This window comes from Mustela nivalis (assembly GCF_964662115.1).
Source record: "Mustela nivalis genome assembly, chromosome: 13".
Classification (NCBI taxonomy): Eukaryota; Metazoa; Chordata; class Mammalia; order Carnivora; family Mustelidae; genus Mustela; species Mustela nivalis.
The window spans coordinates 83,211,020-83,227,658 of record NC_139032.1 but is presented as its reverse complement, the minus strand read 5'-3'; the positions used below and the strand labels follow the sequence as shown (position 1 = coordinate 83,227,658).

The following is a 16,639-nucleotide window of genomic DNA, read 5'->3' as shown; positions in this document are numbered from 1 at the left end:
ATCCAGAGTTTTGTTTCTCTGTGATAGAAAGAGAAAAGATCTCCTGTTGTGACAATGTTGAATAGCTTTTAATTGAAAGATGCACATATTCAAGGAACTCATGTTTCTTCCACAGTAGAGAGCCCCTCCTTTTCCTGTGTGGTTTTTGTTCTTGTTTTTGTTTTTGTTTTTCCACAGATATCAGGGGTCTGACCAGTGCCTCACAGCTGGAACAGTTGAACAAGCGGTACTGGTACATATGCCAGGATTTCACTGAATATAAATATACCCATCAGCCGAACCGCTTTCCTGACCTCATGATGTGCTTACCTGAGATTCGCTATATTGCAGGTACAGTTTTGGGCGGGGCATGCAAACCTTCCTTGCTTCTCTTGCCTTGTGAAAGAAATGACATAGGCTTTGTGTTCAGGATAGCTCATTCCGTGCTTGTCACCAGCTGCATAAAAGAGCTACTACCATTGCCCTCAGAAAGTTCTATTCTGTTGAGAAGTTTGTGTTTTCTTTGTAGGGAAGAGAGTCTTATATTTCCCAAGTGCCTATCACGTGCAAGGTGCTTTGTAGCCTTATGTTTTTTTAATCTCAGAACCAACTCTGCAAGGCTGGTTGTTGGTGATATTTATGGTCCGTCTATGGATGGGGAAATAGGCTCAGAGTTTCTCAAACTAACTTCATTTCCTGCATATATACTTTAAAATATAGACATCAAAATGATATATTTTATGCTATGTGAAATAATTATATCTCAATTTTTAAAATTAACTTCATTTCATAGAATTTCTTACAGATTTTTGGAGATTATTCATTTAAAGCAGTATCTTTAAAATCATTCTCAAGAATCCTACCTTTGCAAAGGAATTTTTGTTGTTATTGCTTTGAAATCTTGACCCCCTTCTGAGCTTCTTGACATTTAAATAAGTCCGCTCCAGTATAAAGTCCTGGGTTTTGTTTTTTTGTTGTTTTTTGTTTGTTTGTTTGTTTTGTTTTGTTTTTTGTTTTTTAAAGATTTTATTTATTTATTTGTCAGAGAGAGGGGAGCAGGAGCGAGCACAAGGCAGACAGAGTGGCAGGCAGAGGTAGAGGGAGAAGCAGGCTCCCTGCCAAGCAAGGAGCCCGATGTGGGACTCGATCCCAGGACACTGGGATCATGACCTGAGCTGAAGGCAGCTGCTTAACCAACTGAGCCATCCAGGCGTTCCTTTTTGTTTTTGTTTTTGTTTTTTATTCGACAGACAGAGATCACAAGCAGGCAGAGAGGCAGGCAAAGAGAGAGGAGGAAGCAGGCTTCCCGCTGAGCAGAGAGCCCAATGCAGGCTTGATCCCAGGACCCTGGGATCATGACCTGAGCCGAAGGCAGAGGCTTTAACCCACTGAGCCACCTAGGTGCCCCTGGGTTTTGTTTTTATTGTTGTTTTAGGTCTTCTGGTAAAGATTCTTGTATATAGTAATAGCATATACTGAGGGAAAACTCAGAAATGTGACCTCTAAGATAAAACTGTTCTGTCAAATTCAGCCAAATTCAGGAGGAAAAAATTTTCAGTCTGACAAAGGAATTTTTTCCCAACTTTTTGGACCTAAGTAGTCTAACAGAGCTGAACTGGACCTAAAATATTGAATTTTAGGGGTGCTTTGATAGTTTATGGCTTGGCGTTTCCAAATCTATGTTTTACTGAATAAGATGTTAATCAGATGCTCTCTGAAATACAGGGAGGTCAGTGGTTAATACCCTACTCTCCCCGACAGAGCTGGATTCTCAACTCTGGCAACATTTTGAATCACCTGGAAAATGTTTTAAGAATATCTGTGCTTGGATTGTTCTTCAGAGATTCTGATTTAATTGGTATGGAGTGGGACCTGGGCATCAATATTTTTTTAAAACTCCCCAGGTGACTCAAAGGTACTGGCAAGGGAGGGGCGCCTGGGTGGCTCAGTGGATTAAGCCGCTGCCTTTGGCTCAGGTAGTGTGTGATCCCAGAATCCTGGGGTCAAGCCCCACGTCGGACTCTCTGCTCAGCAGGGAGCCTGCTTCCCCCTCTCTCTCTGCTTGCCTCTCTGCCTGCTTGTAATCTCTCTCTCTGTGTCAAATAAATAAATAAAATCTTTAAAAAAAAAAAAAAGGTACTGGCAGGGAGAAGAATCACAGCGTCTGGTATTTACAAAGTATATCAGCACACTGAGTGCTCTGAGATGTTTTCCAGTGAAGAAGCTTGTACACCTTTCTCAGCCCCAAGTTTCTGAAATTTATTTGCCCCTGTGACCACCCCCTCCTTCTTTTCCAGTACTTTTATTAACCCTTTATACTCTTCTAAAGAACAGAATGCTAATTAGAGACTCTACCAGGAAAAAAAAAATAGGGTATGTTTCTCAGGGTATTTTAGAAGAAAATACCTAGGGAACACCTTTCAGTTTAACATTCCTCATCTATAAAATGGAGATGACAAGTAATATCTATTACTTGGAAATATTATGAGAATTAGATAATGCATTGAAACAGCTGGCATGGAGTAAGGAGATGGTAGCAATGATGATAGCTTGCACCATGACTAGACTCTAGGGTACCGACATGGGTCTGGGTATCAGGTGGTTAGCACAGTTGGTCTGGTACTCCCGTCTTTGTGATACTCCCGGCACTTTCTTGCTCTAGTCCCTCAAAAAGGCAACATTCTCCCTCCCCCAGCCCAAGAGGAGGCGGACACACTCTTCCACTGCAGCCATCACTAACTCTTCTTTTCCCACCTTGTTACCAGGAAAGATGGTGAATGTACCCCTGGAGCAGCTGCCCCTCCTCTTTAAGGTGGTGCTGCATTCCTGCAAGACAAGCGTGGGCAAGGAATGACCTGTTCCCAGCGCTCCTCCTCGGGCCAGCCATGGCGCCGTGGGTGGGCAGAACAGGCTCCGGAAGAAAGAGCCAGAGAGACCAAGATGGAGGCTGTGGAGCAGTGTTTCCAGTTGCCTCCATAGCAAGAAGAGTTTTTGTTTGTTTGTCTGTTTTTTTAACCTCATTTTTCTATATATTTATTTCACGACAGAGTTGAATGTATGGCCTTCAACATGATGCACATGCTTTTGTGTGAATGCAGCCGATGCATTTCCTTGCAGTTTACAGAATGTGAAGATGTTTAATGTTATAGTGTTGTCATTGTTTAGAGATAGTTCTTTTGTATTTTGAGGGAGAGGGTGGGATGGGGCTGAGATGAATATTTCCATAATGTTGACAAAGACGACTACCTCAGTGGAAAGGGAGGGGTGTAACCATCCCTACTTTTTCCACATGTTCTCAGCAGACTCCTACATTAGTCTGTCCGAGAGCAGGCTGCCTTTTTCTAGTCACAGAATTACCGGGTAAAAGTAAAAGAGCACACCATAAAGGGGCAAAGTGGTGTTGGGAGATTTATTAAGCAAAATGGGTGAAATATTGGAAACAGGATATGAGGATTTAGCATTCTCTTTTCTTCGGAAAGCATGGTAGTTGAGGGAGTAGAGTGCAGTGACCGAATCTAAGATGTCCTCCCTCCGAAGAACTCTTCAGGGAGAAGAGTTTCTGTTCCCATACCATGCTGTGGGCTGCCCCTGCCCCACCGTCCGAACCACCACTACTGGTTTCTGCTACTGTCAACTTTTTGTCCATACGTGGTCCTGGCAGTAAATTCTTGGGAATTTACTCCCTTGGAGCTCACAGCTACCTAGTGTCTTTACCTGAGTCTACCAAGGTCTACCTTCCTCAGACTCCTTGCCACTCTGTCTTACACATTTGACTTCCTCTTGGCCCTTTGAAAAAACAGCTGAACAAAATGTCGTGCTCTGAATCCTGGTGCCCACTACTGATTTATTCTGCTTTCACCTTGCTTTTTTTCAAAGGGTAGTGGGACAAAGGCCAGACTGCCAAAAGAATAAACAGTCTTCCTTTCCCTGTTCCCCTCACCCCATCCTGTCTCATCCTCAGGACTGAATCCAAACCCTGCCGTCTTTCATACAGTGGGAGGGACCATTCACCCATCAGCTAAACAGAGGCTTTGCCCCTTCATTCTCCTCCCAAGTTCTCCTAACCTCTCCAAAAATGAGACCAGGTTTCCTTAGAACAGAAAGCCCAAGTACCAGAGTTGGCCCACCTGCCCCTTAGATTATTGGTGGCCTGGCTGACCAAGGCCTGGAGGGCTGGAGCCAAAGCACCTGGAAGGGAAGGGGGGGCTTGAAACTACCTCATGTTCCTAAGGGCCTGGCTGCCCCCCTCTGCAGATACGGCCTGGACCTCCTATTCCTTCACTACCTACCCTGCCTAGTCCTGGAAAACGTTCTTCACCCTCTTGGCTTTAGCCAGTGGCCACACCGTGTCTGTCTGAGAAATCTTTCAGGTGCTTTTCCATTCTCTGCCTTACTGTTGTAACCGTCCCTGCCCGTCCCCAGGTATCTCCCACAGCCAGTGCAGTGCACAGACCGCTTTAACTGGGGACCTCCCTGAGTGGGCTGGAGGGGCCTGTAGCATTTTGTTTTGCCGTTTGCTCTCTTCCCAACCCAGCCAGCAACTTGACCGAGTGCACACCAGGTAGTCTGTGTCGGATTATAATATTTTTTTTTTCCAGTGACATGTTACGGGTACCAGCAGAGCGATGACTTTGTCCCTTGACGGATCTAGAACTCAGAGCATTACTCCTTACTGCCGTTTCCCCAGCTGCTCTGAGAAAGAAAAAAGAGACATGTTCCTCAGGAAAACCTCCAACCAGAACGTTCTTCACATGTTGATGGGAAGATTTATGTTTGTGTATCTGTTTATTTCTAAAGTCACGATATTTTTGTTTCCCTGATTTTTTTATTTAACCAAGTAGATCACATTCTTTGGCTACAGGTCAGACTCTGAGCTGCTTTTCTCAAGGTAGGGGAGGAGACACCTATCAGAGTCCCTTTTCCAGCACTGCTCCTGTGTGCCATATCTTTCTTTGCTTAGACCTCCATCTGTCAAATTATTATTTTTTGAAATTGCTTTTTTCTTAAATTAAGCATTTTACTGGTTGCGTTGGGTATCAGAGGATATTGCTCTCTGACAAGACAAGAACATGTCTCCAATAATGCAGCATTAAATAGAGCAAGTTGTTAATTTGTGGAGTGGGGGAAAGGTTCTGCAAGTTGCCATTGTACAAATCCATTTTTACAAATGTTTGCAGCAGATTCCACAGAACAAAGAGCCCATTCATTGCCAAGAGCCCTGCAGAATCTCTGAGCCAAGTGGCCGTGTGTTCCAAGCCGGAGCCTGACCTGTGGACAGCTTTTAATGTCTTCTGCACCCAGTCCTTTTATGACGTGGGCTTTTTTTAAACAGGGTAAAGTGAATGTGTTGCATTGCAAACTCAGGTATTATGAGGAGAAGGTAGGAGTGTAGCTAGCAGTGTGGAGACATTAGGTCAGCCACTAGATGTATTTGTGAATTTGGTTTGAAGGACACAGAGAAAGGTTGGAGGGGGAGGTTTGGTGTGTTTGTTTTTTGCCTTTCTTCCCATAACATTTGGTTAGCAGGTAGCCTTTTTGCTAGTGGAAGAAGAAAAAAGTTGTGCATGTTGTCTCTAATTCCCCTCTCTTCTGTCCTTTCTCAATCCCCTGCTACCAACAGCACTCACTTTGAGTGAGAGTTTTTCAGCCATAAAAATGTAACCCTGAAAGCTGTGTGGTAAAGGAGAGTCCTGCCTCCGTGCACTGCATTGAAACACACAGGCTTTTCCTTTCCTTTCCCTTTAAATGTTTTCTTGACCCAAGACAAAAGTTTGGAATTTTGGAACTTCACCTACAACTTACGCTCTCTGGCTCCTTTGTACAATTTTGGAGTCTTTCACAAGGTTTGGTGGTCTTGCCCTTGTCTGGAGAAACTCCCCAGAACCTTTCTCTAAGCACTCCACCTGGCTCAGAGGACACCCAGCCCCATGCTTAACCTGTAACTGAGGTGAGCGAAACTCACGGAATAGAAGGCAGCATGCAGAGACCTCCTTGTCTTGTTCCCCAGAACCAGAGGGTGGATAGAGGGAATCTAAGGGTCTCCACAGCGTTGCTGACAGTCACCCGCCCCACACTGACCTGCCTCTCACGTGCCACCCCTTTCCAGGGATGTGAGTACCTGCTGTGGCCAATATGTCACCAGGTCCTTAAAAACCTGAGCTCTGTGAGCTGTCTTGCTCTACTTCTGCTTCCCATTTCCTACTTTTGTTTGTTCTTGATTTCCTGGAGAATGGGGCAGATGGACGGATGGACAAACCCAGCGTGGGCAGCATCGAAGCCATGCCCTCGGTTGGCCAGAGTAAGGGGACCCTGGCCTCCCAGCAGGGCAGGAAGTTGGGCAGTGGTTCCAAGTCTTTAGCTCTGGGCCCCTGGTCTATGTCTTTTTTCTTGTTGCTGTTTAAAAATTTTGCAATTATTTTAAGAAATCCAGTCTTTCAGATCAGCTCTTTCGTTTTTCTTTATTGATTTTTTTTTTAAACAAAACAAACAAACAAAAAAAAAAAAACAAAAATACCACTGCTCTCACTTTCCCCAGTTTGATCCATGAGAATTCCCTACACTCCCCTCTGCCTTTGTAGTTGATCATTCCTCCCTTTTTCCTCAGCTCGAAGCATCTATGTCCAGTGTCTGTGAAATGATGTTTTATCTGTGTCTCAGGATGAGAAACGGCAATCATTCCACCAGGTGCTGGAAACTGATTAGCCTCGAGGCAAGGGTTTCTAGGGCCATAGCTCAGGGATGTGTATTTAATTACAGGGTCCCCAGAAACCCCTCTCTTGGCTGCCACAAGCAGCAGCTTCTTTTTTGGGCTTGAGAACCGGACCTGGACCATTTCCTCCGAGGCAGGAGCCCCAGAGAACATGTGGAGTCGAGGCGCACACTGGGGCTTCCTTCTTGGCTAGACCTGGGCCACCTTAAAACTTGAAGAATTCTGGCTGTCCTGCAACAGGAGCCACTACGGCCCTGCCTCCACCAGCCCATAAAATGCCCAGTCCCCCTGCCCAGTCCAGTGCCCATTCGGCCTCCCTCTTCTGGGCCTGCAGCCGTCCGTGGAGCACAGCCCGCTCACGAATCAGTTGCAGGCTCAACGGGAAACCCAGTTAGGCCAGAGCTTGCTCCAAGCCCAAGAAGAAAGTTGTGTCACTGGTGGAGGCTAGTCTTCCAAATCCTGGAGCCAGCCCTGCCAGCCAAAGGATCATTTTTGCCCTTTGGTGACTTTTTTTTTTCTTTCTCTGAAATGTCTTATGATAGGTAATAATGTTGTTGACTCAAATTTCCATGAAAAAGAAAAAAAAAATAAAACTACCTCTTGAGTGACATTCCTGATCGATTCCTCTCTGAGGAATCCTGTGGGAAAAGAATAGCGTAGCTCCTGCTCTGTTTACATGTTTCTGTCGGGAAAGAGACTCTGCCTGCCCCGGGGTGTTGGTGTTTTGGTCTGTGCCGCCATCCCAGGCTTGCGATAGGGGCTTGTGGCTGCATTGTGATGTCTGGGCCCTGTCTGGAGAGGCCCAGCCACCTGCCCAGCCACAGACTAGCCACCCGTTTGAAGAGGCCATCATTTCTTTCCTGTGATCCAGGGCACAGGGAGCGCCACCTCTCACCACCCCATCTCCAGGGGCTGTGGTGGCACAAGCATCAGTGAACATATGGGCTACCTATCCTAGGCCCACTTCTACCCACAGTCCAATGTAGGAATCGTGTAAATGGGATGTCTCTGAGCCCTTGTCCCCAAAGGGCCGGCCAAGGGCTGCCCGCCAGCCTGGCTCCATCAACCCTGCATGACCAAATGATCGTTGGTGGGCTCTGCAGGGTACCCAGGCCCTCTGCTACCTCCCACCCTGCCAGCTGGCGAGGGATGGGCCCTTTGCTGTGAATTGACTACCTGTGGAAATGTGACCAATTAGTGTGAAATGCATGTTTAGCAAATGTTAGGTACTGTATTTGAACCAATAAATGTGAATTCTTCTGCACATGGCATCTGTCTGTGAAGCTTGTCTGGGGTTCTATGGAGGGACCATGGGGTTACCCTAAGGAGCTGGCTGATGTCTGCTTGGCCCTACTTGTAGCTGACACCCACTCAGTTTCTATTGCTGAGGGTCTGGCGGAGGGCTCTCTGTCAGAGCTGCTTGAATCGATGAACCAGTCCCATAATAAGCTGTCTACCCTGTGTGCCAGGCACTGTTTGGGGACTTGTCACAAACCTGAACCTCCTTGAACTTAAAGGATTATTACCTCTATTTTGTTGAAGTGAGGTGAAAAGACTCCCAGTTAGAAAGTGGCACAAATAGAGGAACTTAGTCTGGTGGGGGAGGCAAACACGGACCTTTGCAGTAGTTCTAATTAAGGGTATAAATGAGGTGGTAAGGAGCTAGAGGAGGGAGTGGCTTGTTCTCGGGAAATGCTTCACAGATGAGCACTGAAGGTGGGTTTTGAAGAAAGGCACTAGGCAGAGGAGGCTAGCCCAGGTGGAGGGGAGAGAGATCGCCTGGCCGTGAATCAGAGACATGGAATATTCGGGCACAACAAGGGACTGCCACGCCAGGAATGGCGGCAGATGGAAGGGATAGCAAGACTTGAGCTTGGAGAAGCTCTTGGGGACCTTGAATGCCACGTTCAGGAGTCTGTTTGTTTTTAAGATTTTATTTATTTATTTGACAGAGATCACAAGTATGCGGGGTGGGGAGAAAAAGCAGGCTCCCTGCTGAGCAGAGAGCCTGATGTGGGGCTCCCTCCCAGGACCCTGAGATCATGACCTGAGCCAAAGGCAGAGGCTTATTTAACCCACTGAGCCACCCAGGCGCCCCGCCACGTTCAGGAGTTTAGGAAGGAAAGCCATCTGCTAAGTCACAGGAAAGAGAGCTACATCTCCATGACAGCAGTGTGCTGGTGGTGGCCTGCCTATTCTGTCACCATGGTCCAGCCAGTTAATACTTAGGAAATGCCCAGGAAATAGATGAGGTCTTCCAGAGTTGAGAAAATGGAAGCTCCGAGAGATGGAGGGATGTGTCCAAAGTCACACAGGAAGTGTCAGAGTTAGGACTTGAACCCAGATCTGCCCAACTTCAAAGCCCACTCATCCTGTAATCCTGCTGCATAAGGTCAGAGAAGCAGCAGAGTTTGGGTTGAGGGTTATATGAAGGCAGGAAAGGTGGAGACTTCTCAGTTTGCAGTCGTAAAGGCCGAGGAGAATCTGATCAAAGTCTATTAAATCCCCATGTGTGAAATGAGGGGAAGCCCAGCTGCCGTCCCACACCTCAGCCTCCTCCGGCACAAGGGACCAGAGAGCCCTTGAGGTTAGAAAGAGATGGCTTTAGAACAAAGGAAACACTGCAGAACTAATTAATAGACTCCCTTGCCTCGCAAGAGGGAACAGCTAGGACACGGAGGTGTGAGGAGGAGAAGAAATACATTTGCTGAGCGCCCAGTGAATGCCAGGCACTATGATTGGGGCTTTGCGCGCATTGTCTCCTGTCACCCTCGTAACAGTTTCATGAGGCTCATGTCTCAGCCTCGTTTTACACATCAGCAAATTGAGGCCTGAGGTGACACATGAGTAAGTGGCAGAATTCACTTTTTTTTTTTTAAGATTTTATTTATTTATTTGACAGAGATCACAAGTAGGCAGAGAGGCAGGCAGAGAGAAAGGAGGAAGCAGGCTCCCCGCTGAGCAGAGAGCCCGATGGGGGGCTTGATCACAGGACCCTGGGATCATGACCTGAGCCGAAGGCAGAGGCCTTAACCCACTGAGCCACCCAGGTGCCCCCAGAATTCTCTTTTGAATCCAGGTCTGTCTGATACCAAAGTTATAGCAGGCTTCCTCCCTGTTCTTCCTGACTGGTTTTCTAGAGCTGAATACGAATGTCTAGAGTTTGTAACAAAACTCTGTAATGGCCTTTGGTTGAACTTCTTGCTATTAACAAAACAAACTATTAAACTAATAAAGGGTTAATTTCTGTAAGAGGTGAGTGAACAGACCCAACCAAATTGATCTGAAAAGCAGTGTTGTCCCCCAAATATGTAGAATGCTATAGACACCAAATCTGTGGTTTCTCAACATAGACAACCCAACAAGATGGCTTCATGGAAAAAGAAGTAGGTGTTCCATTGCCAAAAATCTGGGAAATAACTGCACTCACTCTATCTTCCTCTTACTGCTTCCCAATCTTTGTTGGCATATTAAAGGCTTTGAGAAGTCTTGCCTGAAAAAAATTAATTCTGTCTCACCCAGGGCCTACCAAAAAAGTGTCCCAGCATGGAACATTTTTTCTTCCTGTTAAAATTCCATTGGGACACTGTTCTGTGGCATAAAATTTAGAACACTGCTCTAAATTTATTAATTGCTACTGAACTAATGCTGAGCTTTTGATTCCCTTGAGTGCCAGGCAATAATCTGGAAGAATAGTGAGTATATATGGAGGTCGGCAAAGCATGGCACTGAGCGTTCTCTATATGCATTACGTTGCTGAGTCCTCCACGCCACCCTATGAAGTCGATGCTGTAAAAGATCCCATTTTACAGATAAGAAAACCGAGGCCCAGAAAGGGTAAGTAATTTGCCCAAGGTTACATAACTCGTACGTAACCTCAGGAATGAACATAAACAAGCACTACTGAGTGCCTCCTGTTAGGATCTGTGCTGAGATCTTCATCCTTACACGACACTCTGAAGTAAATAAGATCATCTCCATATAACTGAAGAGGAAACGGAGCTCTGGCCCAGGTCAGAGTCTGAAGCCAGAAACCCCCAGATATGACGGCTTAGGGAGGGTGCTGGGATCAGGTTGGATGTGGCCACATAGACGCTCTCAGGGACCATTCTCAGGCAGCTTGTGTGACAGAGGCACATCAGAGGGTCTCACCATCTGAGGTCTAATTCTAGCTCTTCTCCCTTACCAGCTGTGCATGGCCTTGACCCAGATAGATCCCTCTCACTTTCCTGGTCAGATAAATGGAGATGACGTGCCTTTGTCTTAGGAGTTAAGGAGGACTCACTGTGGCTGGTTCAAAGTAGGGCTTAATTAAGTCAATCCCTAAGAGAAAGCTGTATGGGAGGAGCCGTGGCCCCTCACACCCCAATAACAGAAACCTAGCAGAGCCAGAAGCTACCACTTTGGCTCTGCCTGCCCACCAGGGTTTAGGTCCACGGTGGTAATCAGTCTGTCTGAGATCCTGTGGCAAAAGTGCCCAACTGTCAGACCCAGGGCTCTTGGAGTCTTGTTCCCTTGGCAACAAGTCTCACCATGGAGACCACAGCCCCATCCTTGCCCTCCCTTGCAATCTCCCTCTCCACAGACCTTCCCTGTTCAATACCTAGTCCTAGGAGAACTGTAGGAATGGAAGAGAGCTCCAAGGAGGCCCTTCCTCAGAGTGAGGAGTTTGGGGCACAACCGACAAGAGAGGCAAAAGGAACTTCCAATTTTGTGTCCTCTCTGAGCCTGGCAAGGTTCTGAGGCATCTACGGATTGTGGTCTCGTTTAGATCAAAAGCCCAGCACTTACCCTATTTTACACAGTGGAAACCGAGGCTCATGGAGACACAGTGGACCAGCCCGAAGTCTCACAGCTGGTCACTGTTGGAGCTGACACTTGAATCCAGGGTTTCTGACTCAGGAACCCTTGCTTTGTCTGCAACTCCCCACCCACAGTGTCGAGGCACGGCCGCTGCACCCCAGGGAGGCTTGGACGGTTGGGTGACTCCCCTCCACCCTAGGCCCTGGCTGTCGCACAAGCAGCAGCCAGCAGCCCTTTGAGGCCTGGGCTGGGCCCTGCAGCAGCAGAGGAACTGCACTATTTTAAGCCAGGGCCAACAGGCCCCATGTGGGCACAGGGAGGGTGGCCTCGGGCCCTTGGCCAGCTTCCCGGAAGTCACCATGGCCTCCCTCCTCTCCCCTGAGCAGCTTTCTGAGGCACTCACTTCCCAACAAACAGGAAGGAGGCCCTTAGGCCAGGAGACCTCCAGCCTCAGCTTCCTCCTCCTACACCCCCCGCCCCCCAGTCTTCTCTACATGGGGGAGCTCAGCAGCTGCACGCCCTGATCAATGTCCCTTATCTGGGCTGGCTTGCAGCAGGTGGGTGGCAGGGGGTCTGGACTTCGCTTGGGCCACCCCAGTTCACCCATTACAGGTCTAGGGCCTCCACTTGCCCAGGCCCTTTGCCCACTTGCCCACAGCTGGCGTCTCGTACGTTGCAGTTGGCCCTTAGGGCAGAGAGCAGAGCGGGGGGATCCTCAGGCCGGGCCCCACTCAAGGACCCTAGAGAGAGACGGACTAAGAGACTGAAACAGAGAGAAGCAAACTGGGACCTGCCCAGAAACAGACGGAGGCAGAAGTAGTGATAGACGCAGATTAATCACAGCAGAGACAGCCTTAGAGAGATACTCAGAGACAAAAGCAGAGAAAAACAAAGAGACAGCTGCAAAGGAGGCCAAGAGGTCAGCGAGACGGCTCTGAGCTGTTGCTCCCGACCACCCCCCAAGTACAGGCCCTGTCTCAGGGCTGTGGGGGGCCCACCGGCTGCGTGGCTGAAGAGGAATGTGGGGAGCAAGGCTGGGTCACCCCTTGAGGGCCAAGCGTGTGCACTGGGAGATAAACTATCCCAGGAAGGGGGCCCCAGCTGCGGCTGCACACTCCAGGAGCATGGCGGAGGGGCCCAGGCCCAAGGCTGAAGCCCCAGCCCTGCCAGACACCCAGCTCCCGCCTCTCCTCCCGAGGATCTTCACCAGGCCTCAGATTCTAGAAGGTGCCAGGTCTGTCCCTCTGGCCCTTAAGGGTCCCATTTGTGGAAGAGCAGGGTGGGCCCTGGGAACCCTGCCGGCCACAAGCCTTCCTTCTCCAGCCCCAGCTACAGTCCTGGCTCAGGTGAGGGGGACCAAGCAGAGCAGGGGCTCCAGCAGAGGAGTGCCATGGTGGGGGCAGTTGTGCCCCGGCCTCTGCATGGCCCCCTGGTAGCTTTGTGCACTCCTGTGCACCCGTGTGGGTCTGTGCGCCTGTGTCCATGTGCTTCCACGCACGTGGGGACTTGCACACATGGATGTGTCCACGTGCTACCGGGAGCCCCGCTCTGCCGCTGCAAGTCCCTGCTCTCAGCCTGGAGAAGAGGCCCCCGGAGGCGCCTGGTGTCTCCCACCCCCCACCAGGTGGTCCAGTCCCGAGAACCAGGAGGCACAGGGAGAAGAGCAAGCAGGTCAATTGCCGGCCCCCAGCTCCCCTCCCCACACTGCAGCTGAGGCTCCCGCTGGCCACGGCCTTGACCTGGCACTATGGACTTCTCTGACATTGGCATCGGATCTGAACATCTGGCAGCAGGCTGATAAGGGGTGCAGCGGAAACAGCGTCTGCGCCTGCCAGGAGCCCCGCCCCCCTCCACTGCCCTGCGAGGGGTCTCCACGTCCACATCCTCTCTGCCTCCGGCTCCGGACCCTGCCCCTCTCTCTTTTCTCATTCTCTGCCTCAGTCTCCCTCTCCCCCATTTCTACTTTCCCTCTTTCCCTCTTTCGAAATTGCTCTTGGTCCTTCCTCCTCTCCCTCTCCCTCCTTGCTCTGTCCCGCGCTCTCTCTCTCTCTCTCTCTCTCCCCCTCCCCCTCACCTCTCTCCCTTCCTCCCTCTTTCCCTTTCTCTTTCTCTGACCATATCTGGGTCTGTTACGCTGGCAGTGGGTCTCTCTTCTCTCATTCTCTGCCTCATTTCTCGGTGGGTTCTTTTTTTTTTGTCTTTCCCCACGGTGCTCCAACCCCAGCCTGATCCTCTTTCTCCGCTCCATGTCAGTTCCTAGGTCTCTAGTTTGTTTGTTCCTTGTTCCACCTCCAGGAAATAGGCCTGGCACTTTGGGAAAGTCCCCACTTAGAAGAGAGACCCTGTGCTTTGTTTACTTGGGGAGGGTGGGAGCGGGGAGCCTGGATCACCCCCTTCTCCTTCCCCTCTGGGTGGGTCTCAGGGCCTGGGACCACCTGGGCTGGAGCTTGAAGGAAAAGACAAATGGGCCACCCAGGGGCTTTGGCAGAGGAGGGAGGACGCGGACTCTCCAAGCCCACTGCCTGGATTCAAATCCTAGTTCCATCACACCCTTGCTCTGTGACTTTGGAAAGACTTGGGTTCTCCCTGACTCCGAGTTTGTTCATCTCTCCAATGCTGCTCATGGAAGGTGAGGGGAAAATACTGCCTACCTTCCAGGATGGTGGAGGCGGACCACAGGGGTGGAATGGTAGGGGACGCGGTGCTTGGGGACCTCTGTATTATTATGTCCCCAATACATTCCTTGCCAGCCTCACCCAGCAAGGGTGAGGGCCGAGGAGGGGCAGCGCAGAGGAAGGGGATGCCCATAGAGGTGTCGAGGGCGATCAGAGGTGAGCAGTGCCCAGCCTGGGCAGTGGAAAGTGTCCACGGACCGCCTACAGAGAAGGCAACAGGACAGGAGGGACAGGCAGCAGAACTCGACCTCGCAGGCAGCATGTGGGGCCTTTGGTGCAGAGACAAGTAGGCATTGAACAAATGCGCATTGACGCTGGCTCTGCTGGCTGCTGTGGACCCAGAGATAAATCAGCCCTGAGCCCTGAGCCTTGAGGGTTCCCCAGGCTGGGGTGAGTCACGCTCCCCCAGAAGGGCAAACAGAGCTCAGGATGATGGTGCAATCCAGACTCCACACCAAAAGGGCCCCTGAGGCCAGACATGCCGGTCCTGGGGCTTGTTGTTTGTGTTTTGCAAAACATTTATTGAGCACACATAACACGCTCAGGCAGCCACTGAGTGTGGTGCAGGCATTGTCTCATTTTGTCCCCATTTTTTGGAGAGGATGGGAGGTCCAGAGACAAGTCACACAGCTAGGAAACGGCAGAACTGGGATTTAAACCCGAGTCTCCACCACTAAGCCCTCAGGTTTCTCCTTAGGGCTCAGAGCCTCAGCAGGAGACTGACAAGACCAATCTAGTTCTTCCCACGGCACAACCGTGTTGAAAGGCCCTGTTTGCCCTGTTCACGAAGGCAGTTAAAGTGAACCCCATTTCACAGTCTCCCAGCAAAGGAAGCACAAAAGACCGGGATTGTTCGTTGTTGTTACGCAGATGTGACATGTCAGTGATGTCAAGGTGCTTGCTGGGGTGTTTCTTAAATCCAGACAATGAATGGTGTTAATCCAGAAACAAAATCATTGTATTAAAATGGGAAGATGAGGGGCGCCTGGGTGGCTCAGCAGGTTAAAGCCTCTGCCTTCAGCTCAGGTCATGATCTCAGGGTCCTGGGATCGAGCCCCCGCATCGGGCTCTCTGCTCGTCAGGGAGCCTGCTTCCTCCTCTCTCTCTGCCTGTCTCTCTGCCTACTTGTAATCTCTGTCAAATAAATAAATAAAATCTTAAAAAAAAAAAAATATGGGAAGATGAGTTAGGGTCAGTCATAGGCAAGAGAAATATACCTCGTAAGAACTTCAATGGGTGAAAAAGACATAATTGTGAAGTCATGCATGTTGGGAAATAAGTTATATGTGATGTCATAGGTAGAAATTAGAATTAGAATATGTAGTCCCCCTTACTGGCAGAGGATGCATTCCAAGACCCCCACCAGAAGCTGAAAGCCATGGATAGTACTGAACCGGATATACACTCTGGTTTTTCCCATACCTATATCCCTATGATAAAGTTTAATTTCTAAATTAGGCACAGTAACAATAACTAATAATAAAGCGGAACAATTATAACAATATACTGGTAATAAAAGGTATGTGCCTGTGGTTTTTCTCAAAATACCGTGAACTATGCTCTCCCTTCTTCTTGTGAGATGATCCGAGGCCTCCGTGAGAGAGGTGAGCTGAACGGTGGGAGCACCGTGACGTGGCGAGAGGCTACTAGGGGCTGACCTTCTACCAACAGGTCGCGAAGAGGGTCCTCGACTTCTTGACCCCGGTTGACCCCAGGTAACTGAAACAGTGGAAAACAGGGGCTCAGTGGGTTAAAGCCTCTGCCTTCTGCTCAGGTCATTATCCCAGGGTCCTGGGATCAGGCCCCGCATCGGGCTCTCTTCGCCCCCCTCCCCGCCTGCCTCTCTGCCTACTTGTGATCCCTGTCTGTCAAATAAATAAATAAAACCTTTACAAGAAAGAGTGGAAAACAAAACCACAGGTAAGCGGGGACTACTGTGCTTTTAATCTGTAGAACTGTTTAGTTACGACTGTCAACAAAATTTTTGTCTTGCAGGTATTTTCATGATAATAAAAAGTGCTGGGGGCACCTGGGTGGCTCAGTCACTTGAGTGACCAGCTCTTGGTTTCAGCTCAGACTGTGATCTCAGGGTCCTGAGATGGAGCCTGGCAAGGGGTTCCAGGCTCAACAGGGAGCCTGCTTCTCTTTCTCTCCCTCTGCCCCTCCCCCAGCACTCACTCTCACTCTCTCTTTCTCGCTAAACTCTCTCTAAAATCTTTTTTTTTAAAAAATGCATTAAGTGGGGCATCTGGGTGGGTCAGTGGGTTGGGCCTCTGCGTTCGGCTCAGGTCATGATCTCAGGGTCCTGGGATCGAGCCCCACATCGGGCTCCCTGCTCGGCGGGGAACCTGCTTCCCCCTCTCTCTCTGCCTGCCTCTCTGCCTGCTTGTGATCTCTCTCTCTCTCTCTCTCTCTCTGTGTGTCAGATAAATGAATAAAAATCTAAAAAAGAGAGGGGAAAAAAATGCATTAA

General features: G+C 49.4%; 1 protein-coding gene across 4 annotated transcripts in view; it reads left to right on the top strand.

Moving 5' to 3' along the window:
- NR6A1 (nuclear receptor subfamily 6 group A member 1) overlaps positions 1 to 7,952 on the top strand; it is a 224,563-nt gene extending 216,611 nt beyond the window's left edge. For all 4 annotated transcript variants that reach the window (XM_082695576.1, XM_082695575.1, XM_082695578.1 and 1 more), the window contains 2 exons: positions 178 to 330; positions 2,745 to 7,952. In XM_082695576.1, the coding sequence (XP_082551702.1) occupies positions 178 to 330; positions 2,745 to 2,833 (242 nt within the window). In that variant the 3' untranslated portion in view covers positions 2,834 to 7,952. The remainder of the gene's footprint in view (positions 1 to 177; positions 331 to 2,744) is intronic.
- Positions 7,953 to 16,639: the final 8,687 nt, after the last annotated feature.